Source organism: Hippichthys cyanospilos, chromosome 5 (genome assembly GCF_059441005.1).
Source record: "Hippichthys cyanospilos isolate Australia breed blue-spotted pipefish chromosome 5, RoL_Hcya_1.0, whole genome shotgun sequence".
NCBI lineage: Eukaryota > Metazoa > Chordata > Actinopteri > Syngnathiformes > Syngnathidae > Hippichthys > Hippichthys cyanospilos.
The window spans coordinates 18,074,790-18,098,271 of NC_142373.1; the positions used below are offsets into that span (position 1 = coordinate 18,074,790).

Below are 23,482 nucleotides of genomic sequence, written 5' to 3' on the forward strand. Positions count from 1 at the left end.
GACAATATTGAATTGGTTTACAGTCAAACTATTGGATTGAACAGTTCTCAAATTGTAAGGCGGGCCCCTGTGGGGAGGCACGGGTGACCCCAGAGAAATTTTTTTATTTTTGCCATGTGAAGTTTTTTTTTTTTTCAGGCACTTTGATGCACTTTTTTTTCAGTTTAAGACTAACCTGTATCCTGTGAAAACATATAAAAAGTAGATGTTGAAAGTTGATTGACATTGTTTTTTTTTCTTGTGTTAACATTAAAAAGGTTTTATTTATAAAGGTACTAATACATTTTTTATAGATAATAAATCTTATTTATAGTCGCCGCAGTGAGTGGGGTGCACGAGGAAGGCTTTCTCTTTCCTGGGGGGGGTTTGCAAAATATAATTGAGACACACTGGATTAGATGGTGGAGCCATAAAAATTAAACATGCATGATTGAAGCCTAGCATCATATTAATTCAACAAGGTTTAATGTAGCTTACTATATCTGGAATGTGGGAAATTCTTACAAGATCAAATTGCAGATCGTATCCTGAGGGGTTATTCCAGGCCAGAGTTGCAGTAGATTTTTCGTTTTCAAACATGACTGCATGTGAGTTTGACATTTTTAATCAACTCAGACTGAACTTGAGCAGATACCGTGCTGCTCTTTCAACGGGCACCCACTCCTGCGCCAGTCAGACGGGGCTTACGCTGCGCCAACTGCATACGTCACAATTGTAATCTTTGCGGTGTAATCGTCGGATTTAGATGCCCGCCTCCATTCCCAATGAGATAAAAGTCAACGAAACACCATTTACAATGACATAATACATGCAAAGGCTCTAAATCCTCACGATTAGGAAAGAAAAGGGGGATTCATTTCTGCAAGAAAAATGTGCAGAAAACAATAAAATGGATACAAAAACAAAAATGATCTTTGGGGCAACCAATCTGGAACTGTAGCCATGTTTGGGGGTGGGTTTTTTTTTGTCCAGTGGAACATTTAGATTTAATTCACATTGGAAGAAAAAGACTGAAATTGCCCTATTCAACAAGCCGTAATTACCATATTTTTGAAACTATAAGCCACAACCTTTTACTCATGATTTGAGTCCTGTGGTTTATAGTCCAGTGCAGCTTACTGCATTTTATTTTTATTTTTTGCTAGCCACCAGGACACAATCCACCGCTAACGCAAATGTGTGTATATGTTCAAGCTGTCAATTTATGGATCAACTATGAAACAGAACTGAAAAGATGTAAATCAATGTCCATGCTCAAAAAGATGATTGTATATATGAATTGTGCGCTATGTGTTTATATTTTACTAACAATCAATCAATGAAATGAATCAATGAAATGAAATAGAAGAAGATGCTATGGGAGTATTGATTTTGAGTTTGAACTGTTATTGAACTCCGGAGTATTCTGTCGGTGTTATGTTGAAAATATCCATCCATTTTCAACAAATACACTGGTACTGGTGTGGGCATGTTCAGTCTGCTCAAGATTGTTGCCGTAAGCAGGCAATTCTAGTGCCTTATAGTGGGAAATTACGGTAATTTATAAGAAATCAGTCCGTTGCGGTGGTGATGACAAAATCTATCTAGAGGTGGCTTTGAGTGGTCTTGATGACGTCTCTCCACTTGTGGAGCGGCGGACTGCCGCCGGCCACCAGCCTGCGGAGCAGACTGCACGGCTGCCAGTAAGGTACATCGGGGTGGGCCCGCTGGTAGTGCTCCAACCGCTCCAAGACCTCGGTCAGGCCCACCATACTGGCGTAGAACATGGGACCGCCGCGGTGCTTGGGCCAGCCGTAGCCCAGCGCGTAGATGACATCGATGTCTTCGGCTCTAGCTGCTATTCCTTCCTCTAGGATGCGGAAGCCCTCGTTGATTAGGGCATACAGGCAGCGCTCCAGAACCTCCTGGGGTTGGACACGGCGTGCGGTCAGACCGTGCCGGGTTCGATAGTCCTCCAGAAAGCTGTGCAGCCACGGGTCGGGCTTGGCTTCGCGGCTGTCGTCATAGCGATACCACCCACGGCCCGTTTTTTGCCCGTAGCGTCCTCGCTCGTAGAGAAGATCTCCGAGGGGGCTGTACCTGCGGCCTTGTCGGACTCGAACGGCGCTGCCAGGCCGCGCCAGACCTTCTTCCTTCCTAACCCTCCATCCCACATCAATCCCAGAGAGGTCGGAGGTTTTGAAGAGCCCCATGGCAAAACCAAACTCCTCCAGCGCTCCATCCACCAACTCCGGCGTGGCTCCCTCTTCCAACAAGAACAAGCCTTGTTCCATGTACGGCTTCAGCATGCGGTTGCCCACAAAGCCGCGGCAGTTCCCCACAGCCACGCCCACCTTGCCCACGCCTTTGCCCAGATTCATGGCGGTGGCAACGGCTTCGGGAGAAGAGCGCGAGCCATACACCACCTCCAGCAGCTTCATGACGTGAGCCGGGGCAAAGAAATGCATCCCGACCACCTGCTCCGGATGGCGGCACTGCGAGGCCAGGAGGTCGATGTCCAACGTCGACGTGTTGCTGCACAGGAACGCTTCTGGCTTACAAACGGCGGACAGGTTCCGGAAGACTTGCTTCTTCAGGGCCAGGTCTTCAAACACGGCCTCGATGACAAGGTCAACGTCAGCTACCGCCCGGAGGTTCTGACTATAGGCGATGAGGTCAAATGCGGGGGCCACGCCACGTCTCTTGGCCCCCCGCTGTAGCATCCCCGATATGGCCCGCTTTGCCTCATTCAGCGGCTTCTCCTGGGCCTCCACGGCAACCACGGACAACCCCGCCTGAGCGAGGGAGACTGTGATGCCCCTCCCCATTGTACCAAGACCTACAAAGAGCAAAAATGTCAAATGCAAGGTGATTTAAGTCATTTATATTGTGCAAAGTTGGCTTCACACTACTTAGATGGCTTCCTGTTTCAATCTAGTACAGCACATACCGACCTTCTTTAGTTTGTTTTTACAACACTCAATATTTTTTTTTTTGCCTTGAAGCAGATTGTGGGGTTGCTTCCAAGTCTGCAATTTTAATGCGCAATCTGCAAAAGCTCAAAAAGAAAAACTCCCCGAAGGGAGGAAACTTTGACTTCTACCAGGTGGGCCAAAAAGGGTTCACATTACAGTACTTCTTTTTTGTTATTTTCCTTTTAATTAGGATTATTTTTATTATAATTATTACAACCCGCATAAAAAGTGTTTATCAAGCTAGTAGTTAATATTATTATAACTTCAATACAGCATTAGCGCAGGTTAGTGATAGAGACTAGTGTTATGACTGAATAAAAAATCAGGGTATGTGTGTCATAGGAATGGTACAGTGAATCAAGGTCCTGTTGTGCAGTATCCTAAACAGATATAAAAATACAATGAGTATGCATTTTTCCGACAAATGGCCAGAGTCACTTTAACACAGTTTAGCAGTAGGTTGCCTCATGTTCCAAATAATTTGCTTTCATTTTGAAAAGAAAAGTACCATATGGTTTCTTCCAGTGCATTAATAAGCATTATATTTGCTGGTAACTACAGTAACTCCGTTAAAACAGCGATGCCCATATAAGACATTTTGATGTTAAAACAGCACACGATGAACTCTACATGTTTTCAAGTCACTGTTATGTATGCTATTAATGACCTAGAAGTCTTTTTCATTCAAATTATTTTCATCAAGAGGGATTTACGACAACAGCATAGGTTAGCCCAGGTTAGTGTTTTGGCTAAAAGAGTTAGGTCTGAACCGACGACCATTCAAAAAGCTCAACAAGTCTATGATTACACATCTACTTGAGCGATGAGTGGTTTCCTCACCATATGGTGCTATCTTGACACACTTGGAAGCCTTTGTTACCAGGCCCAAGACAGAATAGGGCAGAGTGGTTATTTTGCCAACAGAAATGTCGCGAACAAGTAGGATCTAGGCAAATCTAATCAGGGCTTTAAATATTTGCTGAAGGGCTATTTTATATGCAAAAACCCTCGGAGGTTTCAAGCCTCAGGCTGTTCCGCTTTCTTTTTTGCTAAGACAGCTATTGTTCGACTGCTTAAATACAACCATACAAAATGAGGAGAAAAAGTCAGTTAATATGTTAATACTTAATGTTCTAATCTCACCTATGACCGCAGTTTTACGGATGAGCCTGGGCTTGCTGCTGTCCCAGCGTGCTCCACTGGGCATGCTCCACCTGGCCGCGGCTCTTTGAGCGAAAAAACTGTACTGCAGAGCTCGAGCTTGGCCCGAGGTGAACAGCGTGGCCATTAGCTCCTTTTCCCGCTCCATGCCCCGGGTGTAGGGTAGGGTGGCGGCTGCCTGCAGCGCCTGGACGCAAGCCACTGGCGCCATGGCTCCACGGGCGCTCCGGCGTACCTTCTGCATCGCTGCCTCAAATAGGGCATCCAAATCGGGCGGGCAAGGGCACGGGCGGGTGCTGAGACGCCGAGTGTCCACAGATCGTTCTGAAAGTACCAAAAAAAAAAAAAAAAAAAACGACTCGTATATATATATATATATATATATATATATATATATATATATATATATATATATATATATATATATATATATATATATATATATATATATATATATATATATATATATATAAAAGTACCTGAGATTGAAGGACTGAACTCTTAAAAACGTAAATTTACATATTTGGGATTGAATGAACTCTTTTGATAACTAAAAGGCAGATCAAGCATGCCAACGTCCACGGTGATCATTATGAAATTTGTTAGAGAACATTCAAAACAAAGCAAATCTTAATTTTTACAAGCAATAATTTGGTGTGCAATTCAAGGAAGTCGTGCAAAGTATCACCATTTTACACACAACCTAAAGTCCCAGTTTGTTTTTATAAAAAATTATAAGATACATTAGCGCAAGATTAATTCAGCATAATCATGTTAAATGACACCCATTCAACGACTAGCAACACAAACACATGGCCTGGATGAATATCCTTATTCTGTCATAAATTGTGCCATGCAATGCATTCTCTAACCCCAAAATTGATTTTTTATTGAGTAATAGTTCATGAGTAATAGTTACCAAGTCAGCTCATGAATGGTAAAAATCTGCATATAATTGACAGCTATTGGGTGGAAACAGATGCTATTCATTATCATTTTTAAATCCAAACAGCCATTGGATTGATTTCAACCAAAAATCAGCGTCAGTTCCAAAAAAAATCCATATTGGCCAGGCTCAAATATAGACAAAACGGCCCTCCAATAGAAACTGTAACAACAAGCGAAAAAAATGTGTTTCTTATCCTTTTTAGAGCACACATCGGGGTGAATTGACAGTTCCAGGGCAAAATTTGTCCCCAAGTTGAAGTCATATGCAGACTGCTAACATTTTTAATCCCAAAACTTGATGAAATCAGGAGGACAGTGATTATGTTAATATCCTGAAGTATAGTGGAACTATCAGTATTTTAAAATAGTAAGCAATCTTTAAAAAAACTGTATTTTGTTCATTTAATTTTCATTTGTTGAGTTAATGTTAAATACACGGGATGTGAATGACACTGTTGTAAGGTTTTTTAAAATTGTTCTATTAAAATGGATGCATGTGTTTTCAAGACATCCTACATTTTTTTTCTCTTATAAGGTAGATTATCAAAACACTCCATCCTCCTATTGGTAATGCCTTTTTGTCAAATTTTAGAAACCCCAAAGTAAAAATGTTTGCCCATCCATGTCGGAATGACACTTCTCAGTGGTGAATCAAATTTAAAAGACAAATACTCTACTTAGTGCATTCTTCAATAAGTAGTCACTGTGTGTCATTGCAAGCCCTCTTTTAATTTAGAAGCAAATTTCTTGGTGAGGGCTCAATATTACAAATAGGTCCAGTGTCTGTGCTGGTTTCAATTTAGGGGATATTTGCAAGGAAAAAAATCAACTCAATTTCTGATTTCTACCTCTCGACATGATTACACAAGAAAGCGATTCAAATCTTTGACAGTGGCGGTGAATTACACTGAGCTCCAGAAACTGGGTCACCATGGCAAAGATTAAACGGTGGCTCATCCACTCTCTCCAATTTGATCCAATAAGCAAATAAAACGACTATCAATCGATTTCTGGTTTTCATGTTTACATCCAGTCAACATTTAGCTGCTGGAATATGACCACAAGAGAACGTTACTTGATTCAGCCATTCATGTGTGAATGGATTTTTTTTTTTTTTTTTGTGCGGCCAGAGGTTTGTCCCGACAGATGTGACGGGCAGATGTCAGAACCGCTGCGCTAAAACACTTAATCCTGTCAGCGTGCGCATGTGTGGGCTGCATCAGCAACACGTGCGACCATTCAAATGCACACGCTTGGACTTTGACACACGGACGCTCTTCACGCCTTTCTTCACAAGCTCACTGGCTTCATGGTGGCTTTGTCATGTAAATTCCGTTTTTCTCGCGACCCCGCCAATTAAATCAAGGCGGGGGCATCCGTCCGAATAAACAAAGATTTCAGTTTGATGGACTCTCATCCTTGTTCTGCTTGTCTGTACCGTTCTGCCTGACTTGCGTCCTCAATTCGAGTTATATTTACAAGCAATCGGTACCTGTCAGAACAGAATATGTTATGTTATTTTTTTAGAATAAACAAATGAATACTGTCCAGTCACTTGCTTTATATATATATATATATATATATATATATATATATATATATATATATATATATATATATATATATATATATATATATATTTTTTTTTTTTTTTTTTACTTATTTCTACACTTATGATTAATAGTTGCCAATGTTGGGATGTGAGAGGTGTTGCTGGACTTTACAATTTAAACCTAACTGTCACCTGACAAGTAAAACGAACTTGAAAGCTGAATATTGTAAATGATTCAAGTACGTTATGAAATACTGTATGTTGCTAAACTTTATAGAATTGATTACATTTTTCAAATGGTTGTATAAAATGAAAACATCTGGAGTCATATACATTGCTTACGTTGTCATATATCGGAACATGCTTTTCTCGGGGGACTACTGAATCAACATAGTTGTCACAGGAAATTGGACAAGCTCCTACAGGAGAACTCATGCAATATTAATGTGGATTTTCCTTGTGTGTTCATTAAACATGGCAACACGTGAAGCGCTTCTGGACGCAGCATCGCTTCCTACGTCATCAATGACGTCAGGAATGAATCACGCTCCCGTTATGAGCTTCAGAAATTCCATCTTGGATTACTGGACACGCTTTGAAGCCTGGGCACACTTTAACCCATGACTAGTACACCTGTGTCAAGATGATGACTGACTGCGTGGCCTTTTCTCAGCTAAGTGAGCATAGGGGCAAATGTTTGATAATGTCCGTTTGCGTCCGGTGCTTTATTCTTTTTGTCTAAAGAGATGAAAATTAAAAATCAAGCTTATCAGTAGCAATGGACAAATGAAGCTTCGTGATGAACTTGAGAAATTTTTGGACTCTTCTAGATGGCACCGCTGGGCCAAGATGTGAGGGGTGTAAAAAGAAATAACGCAAGTGCTTCGTGAAGCTTCATTTTGTTTAAGAGAAAAACATTGAAATTGTGTAGTATTGGACAAAGGATGCTTCATGGAGAACTTGTGAAATTTTTGGACTCCTCTAGATGGCCCTGTTGGTTCAAAGGTGTTAAAGAGAGGTGTTAAAATATACGAGAAGTACTTTATGAAGTTTCATTTTGCCTAAAAACTTATTAGGTTTTGCCCACTCTGAATAAGAGAGCAAAAGGTTCAAAGACATCAGAGCACATCTCACATGGGCATCAAACATTCATGGCCGCGGCTGAGTATTCTCATCCCTTCACTTCATCAACAATTGACGAGGTCATTCTCCACGAATATATTGTCTTGTTTAAAAAAAAAAAAAAAAAAAAAAAAAAAACTATGCCACCACAGAGGGAATAGATATCATGTGAGTGGAAGTCAAATTGTCAGCTTTGCTTTATGTCTCACCTGCAACATTCTTGGCAAACTTGACAGCTGCATCCACGCCATTCTGATCAGTAAGATGATCCACTATTGAGAGTTTCAGCGCTTCGGCGGCAGAGATGTGACGACCTGAGACAAACGGAAAAGTTGCTTGGAAAACATACGTGACAAGAAAAAAAAAACTTGTTCAAATGTTCAAAATATTCTGTCCTTTTCTCCCACACTCACAAAAAAAAAAAAGTGGTGTAAAATTACACTTCTGGTGCAGGTACCATCGGTACAGCTCACACTGTAATAAGTATGGATAGTAAGTTTCCTCAGTATTTGTATTTTTTTGATTAAATAGATATAATCATTTTTAATTTTTAAAAATGTATAATTATGGAAAGAAAAAAAACGCTTATAACAAATCAGTAATTATGAATTTCCATGACATGGGTTACCTTAACTTTTTGTTCTTTAAAATTCTAAATAACAGCTTTGATCAATAATATCTTTGAAATAAATTAGTTAAAAATTCTCAAAGAAATCCCTTTTTCAAACCCAACTAAAAATTAAAGACTTTTCAGAAAGATAATGGCGTCTTGATCATATGCTTATTTTTATTGGAATAATGACTAGTTAAAAAATATGTAACCACAGCTAGATATTTGGCTACCAACAAAGTAAAAAAGGTATGATGAAAGAGTTTTCTAACTAGGTTTTCTCACAGCGGTTCAAAAATACCTTAATGTTTTGGATATTTGTAAATGAAGTCTATATTAAAACTATTGGCCAAAACACAAATGTGAAAAATGCAGAAGATACTATATTTGAGTGCTTTTCACCGTTTTGCAGTACAGTATAGGTTTATTTGTCTTGTATCTTTCCCTGGCAGGTGTTTCTTTATGTTTTTGTGTTCTTCGTTTAAAAAAAAGGCACGAAAATACACACTAAAAATCCTGTTAAAGACTGACATCTGCTGGCCATTTGAGGAACCACATTTACTTCAATTATTTTTTTGAGCAAAGTTTAAAAACAAAGTTTGAGGAGTTTAAGATAACATTTTGTACTGTAAAAAAATCTCTATGGAGCGTGTCCTTGTTGAGGTCCCAGGAATATTGGAGACTATCCCAGATAACTTTCCCCACCAATTGCAGGACACATAGACAACCATTCACACTGATGGGCATTCATCCATCCATTTTCTTGATTTATCATATTTCATATATTCACCCAGGGAGACCATATGCAAAAAAAGGTTTGCAAAATTAAGTCTTAGGGTTTAAAAACAGTCAATTGTGCACAGCAAGTAAAAGGCATGCTTATTGTTACCAGTGGTGATGAGATCTATTGCTGCCGGCAGTCCTGTGAGCCTCGGTAAACGTTGGGTTCCCCCTGCAGCAGGTAGCAGACCCAGAGTTACCTCTGGAAGTCCTAGTTTAGCCTGAAATTGAGCCCCGAGGTGTGGATGAATGGATAACATCAAACAAACCTTTGTTATTGCTGCTTATTGCACAAATTCTTGTATACTGTATAAACATCGGTTTTAGAGCTCTGCAATGATTCGTCAATGGGGAATTATTACCTTTTAATCATTACCAAGGTGGTGGAAAGCTTACCTTATATTAACAAAATAGTGGTTGTGATTCTGTATTCTGAGTGTGTTGTACTTTGAGAGGCCTGAGAATTGTATTTACAGTACTGAGATCTAAAAATGCAACTAACCTTGGAGTGCGCTATTCGATAGTGGCAGCCAAGCGCCAACTCAAGGCCTCCACCCAGAGCAACCCCCTCAATGGCTGCCACCACAGGCTTGTCTGCCGCTTCTATGGCGTGGATCATTGGCACCAGCGGAGGCCCACTCATGGGGGTCCCAAACTCTCTGATGTCTGCTCCTGTTCATAAAGACACACAGCGTTCTGTCCCTGCAATATTGTCTTGTTAAAAGGGTGTATGGATATTCTGCGATGTAAACTTGCCAAATTCTACAAGAGGTTCAGTTTAATGTGAAGCAGGAGTATTTCGACTTTTATTTCAACGTCGCGTATCGAAATGAAGTAGATATATTACCGCCTTCCCTCCCCTTTCAGAATTGTGCAGATAAAAGATTGACCTGTTTTGCGTACTTTTTAACCGAATGGCTGGGCAGACACACCAGAGAATTAACCATGTGCATACAAGGAATTTTCCATAAAAAGTCACCTTATAACCTTGTACAGTATTTGGATCATTTTTGTCCACATAATTCTTGCAGTATTTAAGCCAAAGCATGCCACACTCCTGGTAATGGTTGCGCCATGTTGAACTTTGACAACTTGTTGCTACCAAATGGGTGAAATTTCAGCTCCCTCGTGTATTATTTCAAGGCTGTCCCTTTGATGTAAATTGCCTTTGATGTTAAAAATCAAACGACAGGATAAAATGCACAAGAGTTAATATGATCTACAGCAAATATACTTACCACCACAAAACACTCCATTCTGTCCACATATGACAACAGATTTCACCTCAGGATCACTCAGTGCTTTCTTTACAGTGTCCACAATGCCCTGGCGTACCACTGCGCTGCAAAATACACGCATAATTTATTTATTTTTATTATACGACTGTCAAGTCATTTATTATTATTGTTGTTGTCAAGAAAGGATGAGTAAACTCAAATAAGGAAGATTTGATGAATGAATGCAAGCTCTAATGAATAAATAACACATATTGGGACACATTACGTTGCGCAGATAAAAAACAAAAAAAAATATCAGGGCCAAGAAGGAAAAAATGCTGCACAACTCACCTTAGTGCATTTACAGGAGGATTTTGAAGAGTAATCAAGCCAACAGCTCCCGAAACGCGAGTATATTGCGCCATTTTTGCGACACGAGCAATTCACTCTTTTTTTTATTGCGCGAGGTGAACTTTGTCACTTAAATGTTTTTGCTGGCGAAGCTACTTCAACTTTAGCACACTTTCGTCGACTTGTAGCCATGATAGCGTCCAGCGGTAAACAGCTGGGTTTTCATCGCTCATTTCAAATGTAGTACAATACGGAGCGTTCGGGAGCTTTAGCCTCCTCTACCGGGCATGGGTGAAAAAAGAAACGCATTTTATTTTTTTATTCACATAAAAATTATCCTACCATGTATGGTATATTTTTTGCTAAAATATTTGAACACTGGTGAAAAAAAGTACATCTTTGGACTGATATATGACCAACTTTAACGAGCATTGTTTGGGAAGTGACGTCATGATCGTCTACATAGTCTGTTTCCTGTTACACTATACATGATATATAACACAAGTATGATATATAATATGTAAGTAATGATTCAAATTAATGATTTTTGTTCAACCTCGCATTTTGTTTAATTTTAGGGTCAAAAGACAACAGTATACACGCGTTGTTTGGGAAGTGACGTCACATAGTAGCGTTCTGTGCTTGTCACGTGACTCGGCTGTCTCTTAACTGCGTAAAAATCAAACAAACAAAACAAGGCGAGTGGGGAATATGCGATCACTTGTCGGACTTGTGTCCGTGGTCGTCGTTGCAACAGTGTACCTTTATTTACTGTCTTTGTACTTGCCCCCCGGACCTCCGACACCAGCTGATATCGCTGCCGATACCGAACATGCCGCCGGAGATGAAGGCTCACAAGTGGGCGCTGAGAGCACAGAGGACAAAAGGAGCAGGTTGGAGCCTTTTTAAAACAAAAGTAATCATCATATCCTCCAGAGACTTAGTCTAATAATTTGTATCCACTGTAGAGGACATTGTGTCTCAGATGAATGTAGTGTTACATAAGCATATTAGTTATCAGTTAGTTAGTTGGTAACCAGTTATAATGATGCCATATTATACATTTTCCTTCTCTGATTATTGAGTTTATTGTTTTGAGATCATAACGTTAGCCCATTGGCAGAATGACTTCATTTTTGGAATACAGTATTACCTTGTTTATCGCGGGGGTTACGTTCCCCAAAATATGCGCAGTAGCTATAATCCGTGAAGTACAAAGTGAATTGTTTTGTAGCTTTTATTTTGTGGCCATTAGAACAACACCTCTCACACAACAGGTGTTGGTAGAGGACCATATTGTCTTATTATTTTATTTGTTGAAATAACTTGTGATGGACATTGATGTTTAGGTTGGCTTCTTTTGTTAAAAACTTACAAATTAATAATGCTATTGTTATCAGTAAAACACGACTGAACAGTTTGAATATTTTTTGCTTTACTTCCCCTTTTAAGTTTGTTACAAAAAAACAAGACAAAGCAAACAAACAAACAAAAAATAGTGTGCTAAACCTGCAATTAAAAAAAAAACATGGTCATAAAAGAAAATCAAGAAGAAAATGTATATAATGTAAATCCTTTTTTAAATCCCTGGCCCAGTCTACGCAACAAGTACCTACATTTCCTGCCATTAGGGTTTTTTATTTATTGGTTTATAGGTTGAAGTTTCCCTCCAACTTGGAGGATCTACGAGAGTTGTCGGAGCTTCTTCAATTCTACAAGACCGAGCACACGGCTTACGTTTTGCTGCTCTTCTGCAGCGCCTACCTGTACAAGCAGTCCTTTGCCATCCCCGGCTCCTCCTTCCTGGTAAGATCAGAACACAAATGCACGTGTGGTGTTTTCCCAACAATGCAGATTTTTTTTTTTTTTGCATTACATAGAACATCTTAGCGGGAGCCATCTTTGGCTTATACCAGGGTCTGCTGCTAGCTTGCGTGCTGACCACGGTGGGCTCCACCGCCTGCTACCTTCTGTCTCAGGCTTTTGGGAAACGCTACATTGTCAGCCTCTTCCCAGATAAGGTGGCCATGCTCCAAAGGAAGGTGAATGTCAAATACTCTTCAATCATTTTACATTCCATTTATTTATTATCCCTTTTCTTTCACATCATTCTTGAAATATTTTTGGCAGTGTGATAACAAAGTGGTCGTGCTGTTGTCACCATCTGAGTGAAATTTCAGTTCCCTAGTGTCATCTTTCAATGGCTTCCTTTTGATGTGAGATGACTTCAATCAAAGAATTGGACAAAGTACTGTCCAAGGGTTGAAAGCATGGAACGGATTAAGGGGATTTCCATTCATTTCTGTGGGAAAAGATGATTTGAGATTTGCATTTAAGTCGCAAATGTTGTCAGTGAATGACTAAAACTTGTAAGTCAAGGCACCACTGTCCTGTATGTCCTTTTGACTTCTATGTTGCTGTGTCCTTCCTCCCCAGGTGGAGGACAACAAAGACTGCCTGTTCTTCTTCCTTCTCTTCTTGAGGTTCTTCCCCATGACACCCAACTGGTTCCTCAACATGTCCGCCCCCGTCGTCAACATCCCCGTCACCTTCTTCTTCTGCTCCGTCTTCATCGGTACGCGCCGCAGCTGATAGACGGCTGTCATGGCATCATGTACGATCGTGGAGTGCTTATGTCATGATTTAGCTACTATTTAGAATTCATCACTAGCTTGATTGTAACTTGATGTTTTTAAGTTTGTTTTTTTTAATTGCGTGGATGAGATTTTGCCTCTTGCTGTCAATAAAAAATGGCATTGTTGCTCAGGGCTCAAATAACAACCAATCACAGCTCAGCTTGCAAAGGTCTCATGACCAAATCCCCCAAACAGTTTGGTGAGCAATTTTTAGCCTTTAAAAAATTAAATGAAATTTGTTTTCAAAATTGCCTTTAGGTGTGTAAAGGATGTTGATACCAACTCCTGATCCGACTTTCCTTTGTGGGGTTTGCATGTTTTCCCCATGCCTGTTCAGGTTCTCTCTGAGCACTCATCCTCCTCCCACATTCCAAAAACATGCATGACAGGTGTATTGGACACACTAAATTGTCCTTAGGTGTGATTGGGTGCGTGAGGGGTTGTTCGTCCCTCTGTGCCCTGTGATTGGTTGGCAACCAGTTCAGGGTGTCCCCCACCTACTGCCCGAAGTCAGCTGGGATAGGCACCAGCAAGCCTGCGACCCTTGCGAAGATAAGTGGCTACAGAAAATGGATGGATGCGCTAATCAAAACTTTCTGTATTATCAGAACGAGCATCGATACTTGGTATCGTTTTGGTGAATACTCGAGTGATTACTCAATACTGGTATCAGTCTGGAAACAATGATGCCTTTTTTCACATGTCTCTTAGGTCTGCTGCCCTACAACTTCATCTGCGTGCAGACGGGCGTCATGTTGGCCGAAGTGTCCTCCTTGGACCACTTGTTCACCTGGCAGCGTCTCGCCCAGCTTCTGGCCACGGCGTGCGTTGCGCTGCTGCCCGGCGCCCTCATCCGCCGCTACGGTCAACGCCACCTCAAGGGGACCACGACGCATGAGCCCAACGGTCTCCCTGACAGCAAGAAGGTCCACTGACACATTGTGCGGATCGCTCCAATTGGACTGGCGCCCCCTGTCAGTAAAATCCATGACAGTTTGCCTTTGTGGACATATAAAGACGACGCAACTTTGGATTGTTTCAATTACCTACCTCGGATCAGTATTGGAATACTCCTGTTTTGACAAGGCAGGCTTCAAAGGATGCATTTTATTCGGAACCAAGTACAAACTAGCATTTGTAAAATCTAAGTACAAGTTTTAGTGTTGCATTGAAAAATCCAGGGTGTAACCTGCTTCTTGCCAAAGTCATGGAGGACGGGCCTCGGATCACACGCTGCCTCAATCGCTATACGTGTTTTGAAAAGCAAATGTCTGGATGGATGTTATGTTTCATTTTTTGAGAATGTAAACTTTACCCAGGTAGCAAAAACACCTTCAATTATTCATACAATCCTCACTTCATGTTGAAAGATGCAAGAGACTGCCAAGACAGTGTTTTGATCGAGACTAAAAGACCACAATATGAGAAATATCTGCACAAGGCCAAAACGCCCTTTGCAAAGATGATAACTGCTGTACTAGTGCGTCAAAAAGAGTGCTCTTATGTTTGTGGAATTACGGTATTTGTAATTTTGAATGCACTCCCAAACAACACTACCTTTATATGGACTATTTAAAAAAAGGCCCTGTTGATGCATTGCAAAATGATATGAAATGCAGGAAACCCATTTTAGGAGACTTACTATAGGACCTAAAAGCAATTTATAGCGGTATTGACCCCCACCTCTCCCCAAAATAAAAATGGAAACAAAGGCGCGTCTTTGAAATGGTGTTTATTGCTCAGATCCAGATTTGCTCAGCAATACATTTCACTGACAAGTCAAACAAGAGTACGCGGGGGGACCGAAAGGCACGGGTCCGCCACAAAAGCCTCGAAACGCGGATCCCACACATCATCCGTGACATTTTGATGCGTTTGAGACCTTTCGGCCTTGTGGGACATTGGAGGGTTTTCACTTGTCGAACACATACACACACACGCTTTCACGCACGCACGCACACACATACACGAGGAATCTCCCAAATGGTGAGATGTGTAAAACCAACTAGTAGAAGTTTTAGTGCTATATGAGGCATCTGGCATCCAAACGTCATTGAACAAAACACTGCTGCAGTCGTACTCATCCGAATGCCCTTTGCTCTACCGTGTCCTAATGTTCTATTCTTACACACCTGAATCCTCTTGTCAATCTCTTTTTGTTTCCTCAATACCTCCGCCAAGGAAGCTCATGCGGTCTTTCGTCCGTCAAAAATGACACGATACCAATGACACTGTTGAGGCCACGCTGAAGAGAAAGAATAATTAGAAAATAATTATACGCGAAAGAAAAAAAAAAGTTGTTTCTACCTTGACTTAAGAGCTCATTTTGCTAAGGGATCACACTCGTAACTCAAAACACAACTCCTCTTCATGTCATTACGGTCGGAAGTAAAGATTGTTAGTAATAGAAAAATGCAATCATCAGAAATACAAAAAAAGTACAATCCTATATTATGATTCTTTTCATAGTTTAATGTGTCAGAAAAATCGGCAAAAACGTTGATCATTGAGCAAGCAAGTTTTAATGACGAAGATAATTGATGCACTTTCATGGAGGACTACAGAAATTGGGTTGTATTTCTTAAGTTCTGACAATTTGAAATAAACAAAGGCTTTACATGATTGACAAAAGTGACGATTTTATGTCATTTTCTTCATATTTTTTAAAGATTTTGTGTAGTATGTTTTTTGTTAATATTTTCACTTTTGTTGTACAGTATTCCAACATGTTTTTTTAACCACTTTCATACTAATGCTTTTATTGTTAAACACTTTTTTTCCTTGCACACTGACTTTTCTATACTTTCTTCTTGAAGTGTTTCAACCTAATTCCTTTAATTTTTGTGTTTTTTTTTCTCGTTATAACCTGAATACTTTTTGTAAAAACAATCATTTTATTATTTTTTTGCATTACAATTGTCTTGTAATATTTCGTTTTTTTTTATTATTATTTTTTGTAATACTATTTGAAAAGTAACCATGTTTTTTTTCGTTTTTGTCCTGTTTCTAAAAATTTCCCACCTTTTTCCTCATAATTTCTTATCTTACTGTAGTATCTTACTATTGAAAATACATTTAAAATCTTTTGCATTTTGTCATTTTTTTAAAGGACAACTGTATAATTGTAATTTATTAGCTATATTGACGAGAATTTTACTTATTATTTTTAGTACTACTTTAAAAGACGAAAATTCTCGTCCATGACACTGAAGGAGTTAAAATGGGCAATTTAAATTCATGGAATTTCTTTGAAGACTTTAGTTTTGATGTAACCTTTTCAAGTATGGTCTTTATATTCTTTTATGGAAATTGGGCTCCTTAATGTAAAAACGATGTTCTCATAGTGTTATTTTCTCCCTTCAGGGTGGCCTTGACTTTCCAAACATTGAAAAAAAAAGTTAAACACTGAATTTTTGAAGACGTCTTGACAAAACACCGCAATGTTCTTTTTTTCTTTCTTTCTTTATTTTGCCTTGGCGGAGGTCCATACTGAACGTCCATTTTTGACCCGGACGTCGACTCGAGTAGTCGAAAGCCACGGCGGCGCAGCCAAGTCTCGGCAGCAGTCTAACCGAAATGAAACTTAAAGCTAAGAATCATCATCAAAACAGTGTCGGCGACGAGAAAACGCGATCGACAGAAGACCTAAGAAACCGAGAAGGACCAAAGAAAAACGACAACTATCCAACCACCATTTGTGTTGTGCCTAAAAATCGCTAATTAAACATCCTCAGTGACGTGTGTTAAGTGTGGTTTTCATGTATTGAATATTAAAAGTCTAGCAACGCCCCCAAAAACCTTAGCGCAATCGAAACTCGGCGCGGAAAAGCCGCACTTAAAAGAGCCCCGAAAAGGTTGCAGATGGGAGTCAAAAACGGGCTCGACTAGCAGAGCGCCCTCTACTGGCAGTGCTGCGCTTACCAGCTGAGATCGAGCGGAGGAGGAGGCGGCCTCAGGCATTGTGGGAGCTTACTGTTACTGTTACTGCGCGTGTTCACCGGGACTCCGTCGTGGTCGCCGGACGACCAACGACCGCTGGAGGAACTACAACAAAAAAGTCAGCCTTTGATTCAGAGAGGTAATTCTCAAAATGTACACAGCACAAAATTTAAGAAGAAAAAAATAAAGGATGAGGGCGAACGGCGGTGACGCTCGACTCACAACAGGAAACAGGATATGCGTGAGACGCTTTTTCTACACTTCTATCGTCTCGCAGCCACTAGTGTCACCAGCTACAAGTTCTACATTCTACGCATTTTTTATTTGTACACCATATTCAAGAGTCAGTGTTGTTTTTGCAGCTTTGCGTGTATTTTTGTCTTTTAAAAAATTACCAATGGAGAATTAGCCCATCGGTGTGTTACAAAATGTATTGTTCACAGGTGAATTTGCCCCCCCAGAGGAACAGTCAGGGGGGAGAAAAAATTGAAACAAAAAAATTGGGAAATTAAGACTGGTTTGGTTGTACTTCTTTAACTTCTGGAAAGCCTTTTAAATTCCCTTTAAATTTAAAAGCTTCATCAAAGAAGCCACCACAGGGGACGACTGCTTAGCAAATCTGCTTGAATCATCTCGCAGTATTACTGTACACAACAAACTGACGGCTTAGTAGATTTGAAATCAGAAGTGTGCGACTTTGTTGCAGATTGTCGCAACAAAAGCAACCAAAATATGAGCAAAATCCCAACATTATTCATCAGGCATTACAATTTAAAATGTTGGAATTGAGTTTAGCAAGGGCCATAAAAGTTGGCATTTGTGGGCCACAAAATGATGTGGCGGGCCGGATCTGACCCCCGGGCCTTCAGTTTGACACCTGTATACTCTCCATGGTGCTCAAACAACACTTTCTATGAGACTACTATTCAGTTTTAAGCCATAAAATGAAAACTATTTTGAGGTACATTTTAACTGAGCTACTGGATTTACTGGCGTTAGTGCAAGTGACAGCACATAGTCCTAACAAACAAGGCACCGATGAAAAAGGAATTCAAAAAGCTTTCCAAAGGAACAAGAAGCATCATCAGACCAACACAAATCACCAATGTTTGTTTCACATTTAGGAGGTACACTGGGTTTATTTCTATCGTCAGATTCGCATTTACTTTCCTCCATCGGTTTAGCGACGACATGGCCTCAAATCTATCCCACTTTACTCGAAACCGTTTCGAAACTCAGCAAAGATGGCGCACGGCAAAGACTACGTTTTACAAGAGACTGCATCTTGCTCTGCTTCATTTTTTTGTTTTGTAAATTCATTAAAAAAAACGAAAAGGGATCAAAAATCATCAGTTAACAAGGCATACAAAATGTCAAAAAAAAAGGGAGTGAAGGGGATATGAAAGATTGGACTGAGGTACCCTGAAGCCTGAGGTAGATCACAATACTGACATGCGCACTGTATACATCCTGCGGTGGTTCACTAGTACATGTTCTCCCATATTTTTATATTTTTTTTAAAATCATTTTCTCTTTATATTCATTTCCAAGAAAATAAACACTTCCCTTCAAAATAATATGGCAGTGTCCCACTGTGGGCAAAAAAAAAAGAAAAAAAAAAGAAAATAAGAGGACTTTTCATTTTCTTTTGTTTCATATCAATAGCTCTAATCACAAAATAGGAAAAAATAGATTCATAAATATTACTCTCTCTTTTTATATATATATATATATATATATTTACACACATACACACACACACACATACACACGCGGAGGAAGGTGTGGCAATAACCTTTGCGATGAAAAGTGATAAAATAAGGCTTTAGCGGGACCAGCATTAGAAATAAAACTCAAGGTCGCTGGCTGGCTGAAAAAAGGCGAGGGCTGCTTTGTTGTCTTTGTTTAGAATTTAAGTATGGAAAAAAGGCTGCATTTGATACATTCACAGCTGTCACCAAGCCCCCCCACCCCCCCTTTTTTGAAACAAAGCTTCCCGAACCCTGAGAGGGTTTAACACCAGCCCGCACAGGTTGTGCCATTGAGGGGCGGCCCCTGCCTTCACATTTGCCTCCAAAACCACAAAACACACACACACACACTCACACGACACCCTCTTAAGGCCGAGTGTGTGCACATTCAAATACGGTTTCACTGGGATGTCACTTCACTTCCTGGAGTGCCGCTTCGGTTTCAGCGACCTGGATTTGCTAATGGAACATGACAGAAAAGAGTGCCTCGTTGTTAGCCATGAGTGCATGGAAAAAAAAGCAGAAAACGTTCGATTGAAAAAGTCAGCCTGTGAACACCGGCTTAGCATTTGCACGACTGAGTTAGAGCGCCTCGTTGTCATAACAAGGTCAGATATATTTCAAGGATATGTCATCTACTTTTTTGCTATTCATATGTTTTTGTATTATTCCATTAGAAAACTCAGGAAGTGGAAGTGACATCACGTGAAAAGGTTCAACAGAAAAGTGGGACTAACAATTTTTAGCCCATTTGTTTGTTATGCTCTGTAAAAGTATTTAATAATAGGACCACGATTCTTTTAATGCTTGCGCAAACAGGTGCATCTCAGTCAATTAGAATATAAGCGAAAACTTCATTTGTTTTAGTTCTTCGATTCAAAAAGTGAAATTTGTTATATAAATTTTCATTATACAATCAGCCGAGCCCTCATAATTAATCAATGAATCAACAACTAATTATTAAATGAATCCAAAAATGTTTTAGTTTAGATTATACTGTAAAAATATAAAAAAAAACTAGTTTGCATTTTAAAAATGAAAAAATAAACTAAACAAAATAAAAATAAATAACAGAAACTATTAAAAAAATTAAAATAAAGAGTTATACCTATGAAAACAATGAACCATTACCGGTTCAAAAAAAGTCAATCCAATTCGTGTGATCGTTGGTCATTTTGTTATCACCGAGAAATGACAAATAATCAAAGTCAAAAGTAATATGGTGAAAAAAAACGTTTTGATTTCTACTACTGTGGTCACTGAAATTCTAGTTGACTGAAATGCGTATTTTGTATGTAGCACAGAACAGGCGAGAGGGGAATTTCACACGTTCAAATATTCTTTATCCTCCTAAAATAACTGACTAATGAGAGAGTGATAAAAAGGGAAAATAATTGATGAGAAGCATTGGCACACACACACACACACACACACACATTCACACACAGAGGCTTGTTACAAAAACACATTCAGCATATTTGCAAATAGGGCTTTTTGATTTTTTTTTTTTTTTCCAAAGTAGGGGAACTGCTCAGTGTGGTTGCTCTTGTAAATGTCAATAAAGTTGTCTACCCTGTGTTAATACTGCTAAGGATAGTTCATCTCCATCTTGTTTTTAATGGTGTGGTTAATACAGTCGCTTGATCCGCGTTAGGCCTACGGTATGTTAATCCAACTAAAGAGAACAAATACGCAGTGACATTTCCTGTTTTACCTGGTGAAGACGACGCTTCTCCGCCTTCTCGCGATATCCCGCTGTGTGTGCTGTGGCAGGGCTGGCAGTGCACACGAACGCCACTCGCCGCCTTTGGCTCTCGCTCGCTTGCCCTCCTCCATCAAGTTCTTTGGTAATTTATTTATTTATTTATTTTGATCCCGCCGCTGCTGGTCTGCCCTGCGCGTCCCTCTCGGGCCGCGGCCGTTGTCTGACTAGAGGTCTCTGTTCGTTTCGGGGAGGGCTACATTCATTGGCCGGCGCCCGCTGGTCACTTGGAGTGTTGCGGTGAACTGGCGGCGCCTCGCTGGTGTTTGTGTTCCTGCTGTTTGACCTGCTGAATGATCTCCCGGATCTTCCTCTGTGCAGTCTGGTAAGGAGAGCGGCGCATGCGGGTAAGGTCACTGAGGTCAGGTCAATGCCTTCATGGACATGCACTACACCGGTGCTTCTCAATTTCCGTCATTTCCCAACTAAAGGATGCAACTGTGTATCGGACGCAACCTTAGTTTTAGGGCCCACTTTGAGGAGCGCTGCTCTAACCGCTCTTAATTGAATCAGTTGGAGACGTCATAACCTTTACGTAATCCTCACGGTTTTCGTAATATTAGTGTGCGTGAACAAGGATGGACTCGGACGGTGGTTCAGTCTGCTCGCTTCTTTTATTGAAAATAATGCTGTAAGAATCTCAGCTAACACGAGTTGCTGTTAGCTGCAACATGCACTGGCTGGTACCGTTACGTTTATTGTCGTAAGTAAGAATACGGCCTATATAAAAATGCGTCAAAACTCGGCTTATGTGGCTGAAGGATCAATTTTCCTCGAATGGTGTTTTCGAGCTGCTTCCACAACCGATGAAAATCCACAAAGCTGAGAGACGACTCACTTTTTTTGCACTTCACTTCTTCACTACTTTTTAAACCCATGCAAACCTAAAACTGGGGGTGTGGGATTAATTTCAATCAGTTAATTACAATCATAGTTAAACTGTAATATTTTTAACAGTGTTATCTAACCTAATCTCTAACTTTATACTTTCTGTATGTTGATTAGATACATTTTAAACAAAGGTCAATCACAACCTAAAGTGGACACTGTTTGGATGTCATTGTGTTTGGCATTACCAGATGAGTGAGCTCATTCAGTTACTATTGTGTTGTTGCAGTATTCTAACAATCCCAGTGTGTTTGCGTTATGCTGAAAATATGTTGGCATTGCTCTTATTTCAAAACGTGCAGGCATGTTCAGTCTGTGAAGTGATGAAAACTCAATTTGGGTCAAACCGAAATGTCTTGATGAACGTTTAATGAGCACTGGAGGAAAAAAAAAGTGTTGATGACGTGTTAGCGTACCTGACTGGCGAAAAAATGCCCACTGATCTTCACAAACACTTCGTCGTTCTCATCTGGAGTTTGGTCCCGCGGTACGATGACCTCAGCGCTCGTAAGGTTCTGAAGCTCATTCACCTGAAATCAAAACCGTAGTCAACCACATCCCTTTTGCGAAACAGAAAACGGACGTATTGTCGGATGACAAATTGCCAGCGGGCTCACCGTCTTGCCACCTTTCCCGATGACCCTTCCGGCTGCCGTAGAGGGGACTTTGATGTGCGTCTCCAGTTTGACTTCCTCCTTCCCAGAGAAGAAATTCTCCTCTTTCAGTTTGCCAAATATTCGTCCTTGCGCCTGGATATCGGAGGATGACATGAGGTTCGTTTGATGACGCCATGAAGACCAATTGAGGAACTCAATTAAGTGAGTTTAGAATGCTTTAATATTAGAATTCTATCATGGGTTAGACTGCGGTGATTCAGGGCTATATAAATAAACTTGATTTGACTATGAAGTGAGAAAAAAAAACCTAACAGAAGTTTTATTAAAACTGGTTATGTGATATCAGATTAGATTGATTTGATCGATTAAAGAGCTTAATTATTTAACATTTTTGTCAGCGCAACTGCTAATCATATCTATCATGTCAAATTTGCACCCAAAAATCATCCAGTTAACCTATCTTTTGGAGTATTGTTTAAAAAAAAAAAACTTGAAGCAATATAATCATGCACAGCTTCAACATCTTGAGTCGGTTGGAAATTTGTGGCTATATGAACTATGTGTGACCCTGTTGACACAGACTTGAAACCCACAAAGAAATCTTATGAACATTAGCCAACGCTGACTTTTCTCAAGATATTTGCTAATGCCTAAATTCATGACAAACTGAACATATTTGCCAGAGAGGCCCGGTTTTCATATTCTTTGGTGTTTTTACCTTAAACTGAGCCTCTGGCGTCCCGGTAATAATCACCATTCTCTCGGTGACATCAGGGCTATCGGCTGGAGCGATCTGGATGCAAATCAGAGAAGAGAAGTTGGAGCGTCCATTTGATTCCAGCTAAAGTTATAGATTAAGTTCTTTGTGGAACCTTGATGGAGGCTCCAGCGAAGTGGGCCAGCTGCTTGATGTGCTGGCCCTTCTTGCCGATGAGAGCTCCCACTGCCTGAGTTGGAATAAAGAGGTAGACAACCTCCTGTTCTGGAGCCTGTCGATGGAAACAAAGACGCTTTAAAACAGACAAGAACAACTCAAACTTTTTATTTTTTTTTAACTTCTCTGGGAGGGAGACAAGCAACGATGACAGAGCGTGAACTCAACACATGAACCGAGTCTGGAGGCAAGACAGGCAAAAACTACAACAACAAAAAAAAAGTTGCTGTCAAAATTTCCACCAGAAGAAAGAAATCATG

General features: G+C 40.2%; 3 protein-coding genes across 5 annotated transcripts in view; 1 reads left to right on the forward strand and 2 right to left on the reverse strand.

Moving 5' to 3' along the window:
* Positions 1 to 443: 443 nt before the first annotated feature.
* ehhadh (enoyl-CoA, hydratase/3-hydroxyacyl CoA dehydrogenase) lies at positions 444 to 10,913 on the reverse strand. Of its 2 annotated transcripts, none has more exons than XM_088416168.1 (7): positions 10,696 to 10,913; positions 10,366 to 10,469; positions 9,630 to 9,799; positions 9,237 to 9,348; positions 7,947 to 8,051; positions 4,098 to 4,439; positions 444 to 2,818 (listed from the first exon to the last, which is right to left on the reverse strand). In XM_088416168.1, exons 1-7 carry the CDS (start codon positions 10,767 to 10,769, stop codon positions 1,584 to 1,586), a joined length of 2,142 nt encoding a protein of 713 aa, XP_088272294.1. In that variant the 5' UTR covers positions 10,770 to 10,913; the 3' UTR covers positions 444 to 1,583. The 2 variants fall into 2 exon arrangements, with proteins under 2 accessions (XP_088272294.1, XP_088272295.1); XM_088416169.1 differs by having other exon boundaries at positions 10,366 to 10,464; positions 10,696 to 10,857.
* Positions 10,914 to 11,330: 417 nt separating this feature from the next.
* On the forward strand, positions 11,331 to 16,419 carry tmem41aa (transmembrane protein 41aa). Its single transcript, XM_088415319.1, has 5 exons — positions 11,331 to 11,588; positions 12,351 to 12,501; positions 12,576 to 12,737; positions 13,132 to 13,270; positions 14,043 to 16,419. The coding sequence occupies exons 1-5, from the start codon at positions 11,407 to 11,409 to the stop codon at positions 14,264 to 14,266; spliced, it is 858 nt and encodes a 285-aa protein (XP_088271445.1). The 5' UTR covers positions 11,331 to 11,406; the 3' UTR covers positions 14,267 to 16,419.
* Positions 16,420 to 19,272: 2,853 nt separating this feature from the next.
* The window catches only part of igf2bp2a (insulin-like growth factor 2 mRNA binding protein 2a), a 51,502-nt gene continuing 47,292 nt past the window's right edge, over positions 19,273 to 23,482 (reverse strand). For both annotated transcript variants that reach the window (XM_088415318.1, XM_088415317.1), the window contains 5 exons: positions 23,161 to 23,277; positions 23,007 to 23,081; positions 22,289 to 22,420; positions 22,088 to 22,201; positions 19,273 to 21,105 (listed from right to left, as the gene is read on the reverse strand). In XM_088415318.1, the coding sequence (XP_088271444.1) occupies positions 21,007 to 21,105; positions 22,088 to 22,201; positions 22,289 to 22,420; positions 23,007 to 23,081; positions 23,161 to 23,277 (537 nt within the window). In that variant the 3' untranslated portion in view covers positions 19,273 to 21,006. The remainder of the gene's footprint in view (positions 21,106 to 22,087; positions 22,202 to 22,288; positions 22,421 to 23,006; positions 23,082 to 23,160; positions 23,278 to 23,482) is intronic.